This window comes from Anopheles merus, chromosome 3L (assembly GCF_017562075.2).
Source record: "Anopheles merus strain MAF chromosome 3L, AmerM5.1, whole genome shotgun sequence".
Lineage (NCBI taxonomy): Eukaryota > Metazoa > Arthropoda > Insecta > Diptera > Culicidae > Anopheles > Anopheles merus.
The window spans coordinates 7,295,474-7,309,293 of NC_054085.1; the positions used below are offsets into that span (position 1 = coordinate 7,295,474).

The window sequence follows — 13,820 nt, forward strand, 5'->3', positions numbered from 1 at the left end:
TGTGGTCAAACAAAACGATGTGTATAAGATATTATTGATTTTACAGATAAAATATATACCAAAAATATCATTTTAAGACATTGAGTTGCTTGAACTTAAGTATATTACCTCCTGTGGAGTGACTTTCATATTTCGGTAATACAATCTATTACAAGCTCACGCATGAATTGCCACAATCCTATACAGCACTGTAAATTGCGTCACATGCATGAATTCCTCTAGATTGTGTCGTTGCCCTACATCTGCTCGCGATCAACAATAACATTAAAGAGCGGCTCCACCGCTCAGGTGCACTCCCGAGCACGTGGTATCGCTGCATCTTTGTTTTTCTGTTTGTTTTGCCTTCCCCTAGGCTCCATGGCAACGCGTCCCTTCATGTCATGAGTCCTGGTTGCCATTGGCAGCGGTTTCTTGCCATAGCTAACGGTTGCCATATTTACACTTATTCAACAACAAAACATTTGAAGTTTTGTAGCAGTCTTGAAGCGTATTGTGCGTCCTGCAAAATCGTGGAAAGAAATTGTGAATTTCATGAGTGAAAACTTCCTTCAAAACGATGCTTGTTTGTGAGAAAGTGTAGTGAAGGTTTCGCTGCAGCAGTATGGAATTGAGTTTGTATGGTTCGCAGGTAAGTTTCAGTGTAGTTTACCGTTCACTCCCCAACCACAGGGTAGGTCAGGGCTTGAAGATTCGAAAGTGACATTTGATGTGACACGCCCCCCCCCTCTTTTCACTCGCTGACAGATTAGCCTGGCAACGCGCGAGAAGACCACCACAAACCAATATCGAGAGCGGCCAGGGTCCGCTTTGCAACACCCAACCCGACCCTGCTCGGCGGCCGGACCGCACCCAAGGCGTCCACTGTCGGCAGACAGCACGCAGTACCACTACCGGAAGCGGCCATCTTCAAGCGGAAGTACAGTGGACATACCGCACCAAGCAACGTCACCGTTTCACCAGCGCAGTACATCCTCATCCAGCCTGTTACTGAAAAGCCTACTGGCCGAACCGATCCCACGGTACTGGGAATCGCGAACGCTAGCCAGGTCTGTGCCACCGACATCAACACGTGGCTCGTCCTGCAGCAGCGCGGAACGCATACGCCAGCACAAGCGATCGCAAACGCAAGCAATTGAGAGTAGTACACGGCCGGTGGTGAACACCAGACCGCGGAAGCGTACGGGAAGCGGGACTGCTACTAAACGAAGCAAACAGAAGACTAACGTCGATCGTCGTCGAAGGAGACGCGACAGTACCGAGGAGGAAGATCCCGATCGAGACGAAGCGGACAGCACGATGGACGAGATGGATGACACGCAGGAGTCAAACAACGAGGCCGAATTGGAAGGCATCTGGAGGGGCAAGGGGACGGGTGGAAGTACCCGCGAGGAAAAGAAACGATCCCCACCGCTGCCTATGGTCGCGCTACCACTCAACCGGAAAGCGATAGAAATTAGCTCCTGCGGCGGTGCGAAGAAGAACAACACATCGCCGGAAAAGTCTTCACAGTCCCGTAAGATTGATCTTCCCGGGAGGGTTTCGTTCAGCTCCAACGAACCGTACGAGATCGATTACAGTGATTTCGAGGAGAATGAGTTCGCCACCAGCACCAAGGAAGCGAAATCGAAGCAACCGAGCAAGACGAAAGACACGAACAGTAAGAAACCATTCTCCTCCAGCAGCGCGATGTACGACGAGCGGCTATTTCAGGAAGATTCCTTGATGGAGGAAGTGTCGGTGCGATTTGGTAGTGTGAAGTTTGAGGAAGATCTTACCGCCAGCTCGGGCTATGAGACAAAATGTGACGATACGGCAAAGTCTATCTTGGAAAGCCGTAGGGCAACATTAGGAACGGGTTCCTCACCATCGCCCGTTTGTGATGTGCGAGAGTCGAACAAAATCATTGAAGAGTACAAGAAGGAGATTGCGGATCTTAACCGACGCCACGACATGGAGTTGCGTATTTCCGTGGGAGATGTTTCTGTACCATCGAAACCGTACGATCCGAAGTGTTTTACGCCCTCCGATACGCCCGAAGATCTGTTCGTCAACTCAGTATCCACGAAAGCGATCGAGAGCACGACCGAGGACACGGATGCTGAACTGGACCGTCCGCCTGCCTGTCGTGGCGCGCTGCTGGAGAAAAACATCATTAATGAGTACTATGAGTGTATCAATGAAATAATCACCGAGCAATCGCCAGCCAGACGACCGCCGAACCGACTCAGCTTACCCGGTCTGGGCGGATCGATGGACGAAAAGGAGGACACGATCCAGCACAACTTGAATAACGAATGTACGAAAAGTGCCCCAAAGGACAAACAGTTCGCATCGGGAGTCGTACTACCGTCCGGCAAGGCGAAGTCTTCAAATACGGAAAAGAACCGGCTAGATAGTAGCTCGAATCCAGTGATCAAGAATTACTTCAAGGTAAAGGAACAGAACATCGTGAGTGCCAGTGCGAGCAGTTTGGCGAGTGGAAGTGGTAGCAGCAGCACTACCGGAAGCAAGTCGGGACATTCCAAGAACTCACTGTCGTTGAAGAAAGGCGGCAAGGAGAAGCCAAAGTCGGCCGATGCGCACAAGTCCATTTTGCGTAATGCGAAAAAGCAAAACAACAGCGTCGGAACGGGCTCGAACGGGGGAAGCGCTGGTTCGGGCAAGTTCTCGGCGGGTCTGTGCCGAGAGGAGAGCAACATATCCGAGTTTCACATGGATAAGGTGGTGAGCTGGATGTCGTGTAATGAGGATACGTTTCCGGCCGTACCGGATGGGCCTGTGCTGGACGATGTGCCTGGGGAGGAGCAGCAGCGAAAGTGTACTGTTACTGAGGGTGGTTCTACCTTGGGGATGCCGGAATCGAACGATGGACCTACGGGCTATGGTGTTAGCTTTGAGAGTGTGCCGAGAGCGAGATCGGAACAGCCGGAGGAGATCGGTAGTAGTGTTCAGTCGAACTATGACGATGATTCGATCGTAAGTGGAAGTGCCAAACAGAAGTCAGGTTAGTCAGAGCTTTTGGCCAATTTGTGTGCGTTCTAATTAATCGAGGTTTCCGCTATTTCTCGCGGTACAGATTTCCAAGCACTCAAAAATGAAGTGGAGTACAGATTGAGCAACATATTGGACTGCACCGATTCGCAGGTCAGCTCCGGCTGTGAGGGTGAACCGTCGGACCAACCGGCCAAAGGCAAGGTAAAGGACCTTTTCTCTTACCTCGATCAGGTCGAGCTGAAGTGTGAGAAGAGTGCATTCAAAGGAGCTGCCGGTTCTGCGGGTGTGCTACCCTCAGAGTCGGACCGCTCCGAGCTGGATTTTGCTGCCGAACCGGACTATATTGAAGCCATACCGAAGTGAGCGTACCTCTGCCAGAAAAAAGTTCATTTATATCTAACAAAACCTTTGCTCTTTCTTCTACGCACTAAACAGAATGAACGACCTGTTGGAGCTTCCACCCCACCAGCTGGCCCGGCGAGTGATCAAACTGTCGCTGCGCGCCAACGAACTAAGCAACGCGATGCAGCTGTCCAAAAACCACATCGCCACGGTGCGGGCGGACAAGGCGAAAGCAATCCGCACGGAAAAGTGTGCCCTGCAGGGGAAGCTGAAGGAGCAGAAAAAGCACTACGAAGACATCATCGGCCGGCATCAGGAGTTTATCGATCAGCTGATCAAGGATAAGTCGGGGCTGTGCGACAAGGTGACGCAGTTAACCCGGCGGCTCGACTCGCAAAACCAAAGCTGGGAGCATCGGCTCAAGACGGAGCTGGAGCGTGCCCGCGACACGGCCCTGGCCGCCGAGAAGATTCGCCGCGAGAAGTGGGTGCGGGAAAACACGAAAAAGATCAAAGAGCTTACCGTGAAGGGGCTAGAGCTGGAGATAAACAAGATGACGGCAACTCACCAGAAAGAAATTGGTGAGCTAAAGCGCCAGCACAAGGACGAGATGATGTGTGCGCTTGAGGAGCTGAAGCTACAGTACGAACAGAAGGAGGCCGACGTACGGCAAGGGCTGGTGAAGGAGCGGGAATCTACGCTGGAGCGCGAACGGCAAGCGTTACTAGAACGGTTCGATCGGCAGGTAACCGAGGAGCGCAACATCTTCGAGCAGCAGCGACAGCACCTGCTCAGCGAGTTCGATCTGGAAAAAGAACGGCTGCAGAAGGAGGCAGCCCGCAAGGCGCAGTACGCCGAATCGCAGCTGGAGGATCTAAAGCGCGAAAATACGAAAAATCTCGACTTTGCCCAGAAAGAGTACGTGCAGATGCTGAAGCAAAGGGAGGCGAAGCATCAGGACGAGCTAGAGAAGCTGCAGAAGCAGTACGAGTCCGACTTTGCCATCTGGAAGCGGGAGCACGAGCGGAAGTCGAAGGTGGAGCTGGAGCAGCGGGAAAACGAGATCCGGTCGCAATGCCGCACGGAACGGGATCAGCAAATCGATCGCATCGTGGCGAAGGTCGATGCGGAAACGCAAAAATATCAACAGGAATTTGATGCCAAAATGAGGTAATGATGATCGTCTGAAGATGAGAGATAACGTATATTTTAAGCATATTTTGACTTTTAATTTCTGTTTGATGTTTTAGTCGCCTAAAAGAAAAGCATGAAGTGGAGCAGAAGGAAGCGGAAGCATCCGAAGCACTGATGAAGCAAAAGTATCAGGATGCGCGCGTTAAGCTGGCTGAGGCGGAGGCAACACTACAGAACATGAAGGCGACGGCCAAGCAGACCGAAATACAGCTCAACCACGCCAAGAAGCTGTGCGATGATTTGCTGCAGGAGAAGGAAACGATGCGCGATGAGGCACGCCGGGAGGTGCAGAAGGATATGGCGAACATGCAGCGCGAGCGGGAACGGGAGATAGAACGGATCTATTTCAGGTATGTGCTTTAGGGGAAAACTCTGCTGAAAAATCATGCTCATGACTCCTAATGATTTAACAAAAACTCCTCTATCCAAATCCGTGTTCTAGAGTACAACAGGCAATTGAAAAGAAGGACAACACTATAGCGGCCCTTCAGAAGGAGATTGCCGGGCTGAAGGAACGTTGCTTGAAGCAGGACGCGATCATACGACAGCAGCGTATGGATTATTGTACAAAATAGGATACATCCGACAAAAACTGAGTAGATCCCATCGCATTTAGTAGGGCTTGGTGTACGTTTACGATTTGGAATATTTATTTATTGTATATGTAATAACATTAGACGAAACATTGTGTACAGTTTACCTTAACAACACTATTGGAAAATTCCTCTTTTTCCGTCCTGTGTCTAACCTACAAGTCTCAGGGTTGTCAATTGTCTCTAAAAATCTCTTCAAAAATCTACGAATTTTTCGCATTCACTATCTTCATCTCGCTAATGTCAATCTTAATGTCCTTCAGGTTCGCTAGGAACGGATCGGTCGGGGCCGTACTCGAGCTGGTTTTCGTTACCACCACCACATCCGGATGGTTGTTCGGTGCGTTCGCAAGATCCTTCGCAAAGGAAACGTACGCTTGTTGCGATGGACCGGTCACTACGGTTTGGTTACCCTCATCTGCCTGCTGTTCCATCTTCTCTAAGTCTGTCAGAATGCGAAAGACCGGCTTGGCGGAATCGGTTTTCGAATCTGCCACGTCCACATCGAACCCTTGCCGTGAGTTGGATCGTTTGATCGTAAAGTTGGGTCGTCCGTGTGTGAGCAACAGTTTGCGTGCTGTTCCGCTGGAAACTGAACTATTGCCACTACTACTACTACTGTCAGCCCACCGATTCAATGGACTTTTCGGTGGCTCTTTGTTAGCCTTCTCAAACAACGGAGTACGCTCCACTTTGGCGGGTGATGGTGAAGAAAGAGGCGCCGTGTTGTTGGCGCTGGGCACCTTCGGTGGTGGTGATACGGCAGCAGCAGCAGTCAGTACGGGGGCCGGTTCGACCAACGTTACAGGCAGCTTGTTGACGGGTTTGGCCGTCTCCAGAATGTCCGTGTGACTGACGACACTGCCCGCCTTGGTAAGGGTTCGAATCTGTGACGGCCGTATCGAAGCGGCACCACTTCGTACCTGTGGCGACAGGAGTTCCTTCGGAGTGGTTGGAGACGAATTGGCGGTGCTTGCTCCGCCGTTCGATGTCGTATCGATGGTAAGTGGTTCGTAGGACTTGGTAGGATTGCCGTTTCTTAGTCCCGCATTTTGATTACCGCTGGATCCACGCAAACTATCCCCAAAACTTCCGATGGACACTTTTACGGTGCTAGTGTACGTAGCCGGAATGGCTCCGGTCGATGTTTTGGGAGTGGCCTTCGAAGCCGATACTACATTTGCCCTTGGAAGTGTATTTGAGTAGGAATTTCCGTTTGTTATCTTTGCTGGATCTTGATTTGTAGAGCTTGATGGCGGTGATTTCGGTTGGAAGCTGTTAATTTTGAATGCAATTCCGTTAGATACAGAACCACCCGTCGAAATACTTCCATTCGCCAGCTTTGCAGGACTAGACGGGGCCACATTAATACGTCCAGCAGTTGCCTTCATCGGCGAATCCGTTTGACTAGCACCAGCTTTAGACGTTACGCTGGCTGTTAAGAGAGAACCTTGTGGACTAGCCGCAGTAGAAGACCCGTTTGAGATCACTTTACCGACCGGAACTGGTGTTGGACTTTTTTGCTCTTTTACCTCACCATTGACGGGTTTAACGGAGTTACCATTCATCGACGTGACCGCTGATTTTGTGACTGGCGTGGAAACTGCTGCTGTAGCAACGTTCCGTGACGGTGCATTTTGAATTTGAATAACAGTCGTTGTTCCATTGTGGTTCGGGAGTTGCGTTGCCGACACTTTCCGCAGTGTGGAAGTTCCGTTGACAACTGGCTGCACTGTCGGAGTAGATGGTACTGAGACAGCTTTCTTCTGTACATCCAGTACTGGGCTCGGTTGCTTCACCGGAGCAATGCCACGCTCCTTGTCGACGAGATCAACGATCGTTTTCAATGGATTGTCAACCTTGGGCGTATCGGGCGTTGGAGATGGACCGTTCAGTTTCAGCTGTACCTCATTGCGCGTAAGTTCGATCGACCGTTCAATTTCCTCATTTTTCCGACAGTCGCCTTCCTCGAGATCTTGCTTTTTGATTTTTCGCTTGAGTGTGTTGCGTAGCTCGGCCTGCAGCGCATCCTTCATCTCGTCTATGGAGGTAGATTTGTCGTACGGAACAGATGGCGCAGGTTCGTCATTTTCATCAAGCACACCCTAAAATAGTGAGAAAACAATGTGTAAATGAACTGTTGCTTTATTTTTCAAATTATTTTTATAATTATTAGGGCTGCGTAACGCATTGGAGATATTGATAAATTGAAAGCCTTACATCTCACAGGGGAATTGATCTAGCACTGATCTAGTAGTCCAGCGATCGGCAAAGTACGGTTTGCGAGCCGTATGCGGCTCTTTGCTTGGTTTAGCTATTTGACTCTTTACCTGGTTCTTTCGGTTGCAAAGTTTGCCGACCGCTGTTGTAGACCGATCACTGATCATGAAGCTATTTTGCTCTACGAGGATCATGGTTCAGGAATTGAGTTCGAACCTACTACAGCCTAGGAACATATCACGATACACTCTTGATCCTAAATTTGAATTGATTCTAAATACATCCCTATTCTGATATAGTTATAATCCCATCCAAATCTAGCAATAATTAGACTGAACGGACTCTTACGATTATTTAATTTGATGTTCCTTTAACTTCTCTCACGCTCGGTTCTCGGTCGCTTAGGGCCACAAATAGCTTTAATGCATCAATGTCCACTGGAATTTGTGTGTATTTTATACACTTGCGAGGATGATTGATGTATTTGAAGTGGCTTCTAAATACTGCTACTTGAGGTGCTATGGCTTACGATTTAAGCTGTCATGATAGCCTACGGGCTTTCTATTCTTATTTTAGCACGCACCGTGATCCTCTTTGTAAAAGATCCTACATCCGTTCCATTGGAACCTTCATTTGTCTATTAATTCGTCGAAGTTTCGATTTTATTCCAGTTCATACCAACATGTTTTAATACAGTCTTATCATAGATTCGTAGTAAAATGCATACTTCCAAACACCTGAATTTGAATATTTTATTCATTATTTATTTTATTCTTTCTCAGAATGGCTTGAAACAGCTGATTTCATTGAAGCATTGGTGACTTCATGCTACGCTATTTCCTCTGCTCGTTAGAATTGTAAAACACATTCACACCGAAATAACACGTTCTAGGCCATCACATAGATCGCACCATTTGTCATCAATAGCCGCCAGCGGCATGTGTACTAAATTAGTCAAGCTGTGCAAACGAATGCGCCACAACTGCATTGGCGTAATGAACGATACAACACAAGTCGAGCAAGCCCGTCGGTTAGCGAGACTAAAAAGAACAATCAACACGGTGTGAGGATGATTCACTTTTACTCACTTACCAACCAACTTGAAACCATTTATTTCATTGAGAAACTGTTGCAGAAACCCAAGCCGTACTTTGAACAGCCAACGCCAAAGCCTTTGCTCTGCTTTTAAACTCCTCTCCATTCTGCTTGTGTTGTACCGCTGGGCACACTTAGATATGTGTGTGGCGGTGTGCTGAATGGCATTTTATCAGTCCATTTCGATCGGCTTTATCTACAAGGTAACAATGTTCGATTTCTGCCCGTTACTAATTGAAGATGATTTGTCGGCTACCCCACTCTCAACAACTGCACACACAAATACAAATACGCACACACACCCTTGCGTAAGTTGGCGTGCGTCATTGCGGTGCCGCAGTTACTACTGCTGGGTAGGATTTGTTGGTGTTAAGCTATATATTTGCGAGCTGATTGTGTCCGAAATTTGCGATTAATCGATCTTTATTGCAAAAAAAAAAAATCATGCATTTTCGGAGCCAATTTGGGGGAAGTAAGGTTGGACACATAACTTACACGCAGAAGCCCCTTGGACGCCCCTTTTTCGTCTGTCGCGTCGTGGGTCTTTCCCAGGTCGTCACAACAAACCTTAATGGGTTTAAAGCCCTATGTATGGCCACGCACTTGTACGTTCTGTGTATGAGAGCACGGTCCAAATGGGAATCGAACCGTATCCAGCTTTGTGGGATTTTGTATGCATATTCCATTACACCACTGGAGGCTTCTGACACCAGTTAATAAACATAGCAATAAAAATGTACAAGGTAACAATAACCGCAAAGTACGTTTCATTATAAAATCATTAAATCAATAATATTAATATTATTCATGACTCGAAGAAATCTTCCGCATTACAAGACCTGCTCCATTACCTCTCAGACACAAATGATCATTGTCCTCTTAAGGTACCAGCAGCTTACAGCATCTAAACCCCGTAGACAAGGGTAACGGAACGATGCCATTACCATCGATTGTGACCCAGCGGCAGATTAGAAACCTGGGCCAGAGATGTCCATCGCAAAACAAAAGGCAGCCCCACCTTACGAAAGCTCTCCATTCACGACAACAGCCGGGAAAGCAGATGCAATCGAGTTGCATGAGCTGGCCTTCGGAGGCGGACCTCTGCCCATTCAACGCCACCGCTTCCGGAAACCGTCTTAAATCGGACCATTGCTTTCTTTGTTTTGCACGTGCAATTCCTACCCCGCCGGACGCCGGCGTTGCGTGCATCGTTGTTGGCCTCAACACAATGTTACATTTTGCATGTAATGCAAGCAGTAGCGACGCTAGATTCCCATACCCACCACTCCCATCCCCTCGTTTTGTTTTCCCACGGTAGCCCCACGGTTCGGTGCATTGTTCCAAACGTCGGTTTCGCGACGGCGGGACGGTCCACCACCGTCGGAGCGGATGGGAACTCGGTTCACAGTTTCAAGTGGGAAACTTTCATTTTCGCGCCTCCACATTGGATCCACTTCAACACCTGTAATACTAACAGCTAGCTAATCTAGACCAATCTAAACCTATCGTCGTGTCTCAGGGTACTAAGTGACTTTAATCTCACGACATCACACGTTGCGAGAGATTCGCTGGAACTATTGCGAGCAGCTAATTGAGGCATGGAAGGGGGAATACTTGGTTATATTTTGCAAACAGACATCATCTTCACAGATCACTGCAGCAGAGTAGTATTTAACGGGAGATTCAACCTTGTGTGAATGGTAGCGATCTATAATTTGCCCCGTGCGCAACTCTCCTTATCGGGTTGGTGCTTTTAAAACAAGCCGCCAGCGCACGATAAGACGGAATTCCTCAAAAAATAATATGAGCAAAATACAGCGCCCCCACACCAAGCAAGGTAAAGGAATTTGACCGTCGTAAAATCATAAGACCGAGGTGTATGTGCCGCTACGTTTCTACTTCTTCTTCCCTTCGTACATGAGTATCGCTCACGGTTGAGAACGTCGTGCTAACATGGCTAGGTTGGCAACCGTTCTCCGTGTAGCTCGGTTCATGGCTGTCCTTTATGCTCCTCTTATGCCTGATGATACAACGTATTCTTAGCTACTTTGTTTAAGTATTTTGAAAGAAAAACCCAGAATTTTCTGCTGTGTACAAACTTACTGTCTTAGATGCTTTAGAAAGATATGTTTCATAATTGTTCCTTCTCTTTGAGCAGCATTTTCTTATCCTTTCTTCAATCGGTACTTAAATGTTCGAACTGATCACTAGCGGTAGAAATCCTAAGGTAGAAATGGTTCTACATTTTACACACTCTGCGTGCTCTTTAGAGCAGTAATCTTCACCCTATGGTTCGCGGCTCCTTAACGTAAACAGACGTGGCCCGCGAAATAATTTATTTAAAAAACAAATTTATTACAATACACATTGTACAATTTTTGTTACCACCAGCAAGATCAAGTTCACAATGAGCATGTCTAGAATAATAATTAAACATATTTGATGAAGAAGTTTTGAACAAAGTCTGCATAATGTATGTCTTCAATGTATACGTGGATCAACGAGAACTTTCATGCAGAACTTTTGTAAAGTTGGAAGTAAAGTTCTAGCGTTTATATGTAATTGAGTTAGAGAAGATCCCTCGATTGAAACGTTTGGCTAAGGACATATGATAAATACATCATCATAAGATTATAGAGACTTTGATTAGATATGCCTTAATCATCTATAACACTCTGGACAGTGCTGAATAGAAGTATTTTTTTAGTACAATCGATCAGGATAAGTGACATTAAGTGCTATCGTCCGCAGGCAAATATCCTCCAGATAAGATATAAATGCATTATTAGCATTATTATAACATAAAGAATAAAAACATAAGAATAAAAATACAAATATCTTGTACTGGAGGTCTACGGATTGACTTCAGTACCTTGAAGTTATAGAACGCAATATCTTCCTGAGAGATCCCCAAGCGTTCATGCGTTGAGAATTGACGATCCTTGGCCCGGGGGACGCGATACATCCGCACAAACACAAACACACACACACTTTCAGTTTACATCAACCAGAACCCACTTAATAATGCATTCCAAAGACAACAGTGACGAACCTGCCCCGGGGTCGCTTGTGTACACATGGAAGATGCTCCAAAACAAAGCCTCCGTCAGCTCCGGTCCTCCCTAACCAGTTAACCTCACCACCGAAGCGATGAGCATCCGACTCGGTTGACGTCAGCCCGCGCCGAATGATTATGAAAAAAACAAAAAAAAGAAGCCTCACCCCGCAAGGGATTGTGGAAGAGGATTTTCTCAGGTCCGGTCGGAAGATTATTAGCATTTTATCACGAAAGCGCATCGTTGCAATAAAAATTGTAAGCGTATCCGCGACTGTTCAAACAACAAACGCACACACACACAAAGCGAAGCGGAATTTGCCATCCAACGAGAAATCGGACGTGGTAAAGCTAAAGTTTTTTGCCAAAGAGAAACAAAAGTCATAAAAACAGGCCGCCAAAAATTAAGCCCCAAAAAGGAAATCTCCTCAAACATTGAATTGCTTAGGTTTGGTTGGGCGCTGCAAATTTACACCTCCCAAAACAACCCTGGGTTGTATTTATTTATTGTCGTTTTATCGCTCTTCCCCCTTTGAAGGAGCCCAAAGTTGTTGTTAAAAGTATGAAAACAATCTTTCCATTTCCCTCCCAACGAAAGCGTACACGTGCAAACAGAAACTAGCTCTCGATTAAACGTGATCGAGAGAAGAAAAAATAAAGCGATTCTACGACCCAAAGTGTGAAGGGATATGAAGTTGAGCTGAACAACGTGCACGAGATGATAACCGTTTGCACCGGTTCAAGAGTGTCACGTACGTCGTGTGCGCCCTCTATTGAGCAGTTCGATGATTAAAGCAGCGGTGTTAGGGAATGTGAATCATAAGTGATCTACCCTTTAAGCTTTCCACTCTAGTTACTACAGTGCCCTAAACTTACGTTAGCTTGCTTGATGAATGCGGCCGTACTGCGATCGTTTGTTTTGGCCGGCTTCAGATTGATCCCGTTACGAATGGCAGCCATCAGCTGATCGGTATGATCACCACCATTACCGACGGGTGTACCTTTCGGCGGCCCCGGTACGGATGCGGCGAGGTTGGGTGCAACTGGTGGAGCGATCGGCACCGTGGCTCCCGGTGTGGGTGGAGGTGGCGGCGGTGGTGGAGTCATGGTCGCACCGCACTTTAACTATGACAGTCTGCAAGATCACTTCAAAATTACGACCACCTATGCCACACAGCACTTGAACCTTACTGCACTGCACTGCAAAAGGTCTTAACCCTCTCTCGCGGAAGTCTCACAGGAATGTCCACGTCACACACAAACACACCCTCTGTTAGCCCCTTTCCAAGGACACCAGATATCTTAACCCTTCCACCAGACTGTTCAATATCGGGTTGAGGTGCGAGCGCGCACAGCACAGCAAAGGTACCTTTAACGTGAGACGACTAACCCGTCCCGCCACTGTCTGGATACTAAACGCGCCACTGCCCCGACGTGGTGCGTGTACTTTCCAGCGCTGAAATCGATGACAACTGGTACTACCTCTACTACTACATACAGCCACTAACACTAGCACTCTTTCCCCTTTGGAGATTGGATTCGCATTAAGATAAGCGCCCTTATCTTATCAGCGTAAGGGGTGGGTGGGTTCCGATTTTCGATTTTGAAGCAGTTCGAACGGTCTAAACGGCGGAGAAAAGAGGATGAGGAGCTTCGCTTTATGGCTGTCCGCTGCGTATGTTTATCACACTGTTTAGTTCTCTTCGCCCTTGTTTTTGCACCGCAGTGGTGTTGTTTTATCTGCTTACAATTTCTAGTGGCTGTGCACGGGGCAGCATGCTTAACATTCCATGTCTTTCATGTGTTTTCGTACACAGTCTCTGGCCAGTCTTGCAGATCGGTTAAAATGCTCCACCTACTATCACCTGGCTCGCCGATAGTGAGGGGGTTAGCTGGAGAGCGAGAAAATGCGCGGCGGCAAAGGAGAAACGAAATTCCCACCAACCCGTGGCACACAGCATTTGTTACACAAATTAGCGAAAGCAGCAGGTTCCCCCCGAAAAAAAACCTGGGCCGTTAAATAAACTTAAAGCTCGATCTCGATCCACCCGAAAACTAAAGCAATCACACCAGACAGCAACAACAGCAAAGAAAAAAAATCGTTAAATCGTTTTGGTACGTCCAACATATAAAACGGCACAACACAACCGGCTCAGCACAGCTTTCCTTTCACAAGCACAAACAACACGTGCGCGTTCGCAGCACCACTTTTCGACCTGACACGCTGGCTGCTGAATCGTCTCTGTACCGTCGACTCGCGCCGCAGTAACCTGTTCAGTCGGCGGGTCGACGGCGCAAAATCTCTAATGGTCGTATAGTTTAAAGCT

General features: G+C 47.6%; 2 protein-coding genes across 2 annotated transcripts; one reads left to right on the forward strand and one right to left on the reverse strand.

Moving 5' to 3' along the window:
• Positions 1-461: 461 nt before the first annotated feature.
• Positions 462-5,319, forward strand: LOC121599280 (centrosomal protein of 131 kDa). Its single transcript, XM_041926986.1, has 6 exons — positions 462-628; positions 745-3,004; positions 3,077-3,353; positions 3,430-4,506; positions 4,587-4,880; positions 4,973-5,319. Exons 1-6 carry the CDS (start codon positions 602-604, stop codon positions 5,103-5,105), a joined length of 4,068 nt encoding a protein of 1,355 aa, XP_041782920.1. The 5' UTR covers positions 462-601; the 3' UTR covers positions 5,106-5,319.
• LOC121599281 (mucin-5AC-like) lies at positions 5,198-13,820 on the reverse strand. Its single transcript, XM_041926988.1, has 2 exons — positions 12,370-13,820; positions 5,198-7,228 (listed from the first exon to the last, which is right to left on the reverse strand). The coding sequence occupies exons 1-2, from the start codon at positions 12,598-12,600 to the stop codon at positions 5,327-5,329; spliced, it is 2,133 nt and encodes a 710-aa protein (XP_041782922.1). The 5' UTR covers positions 12,601-13,820; the 3' UTR covers positions 5,198-5,326.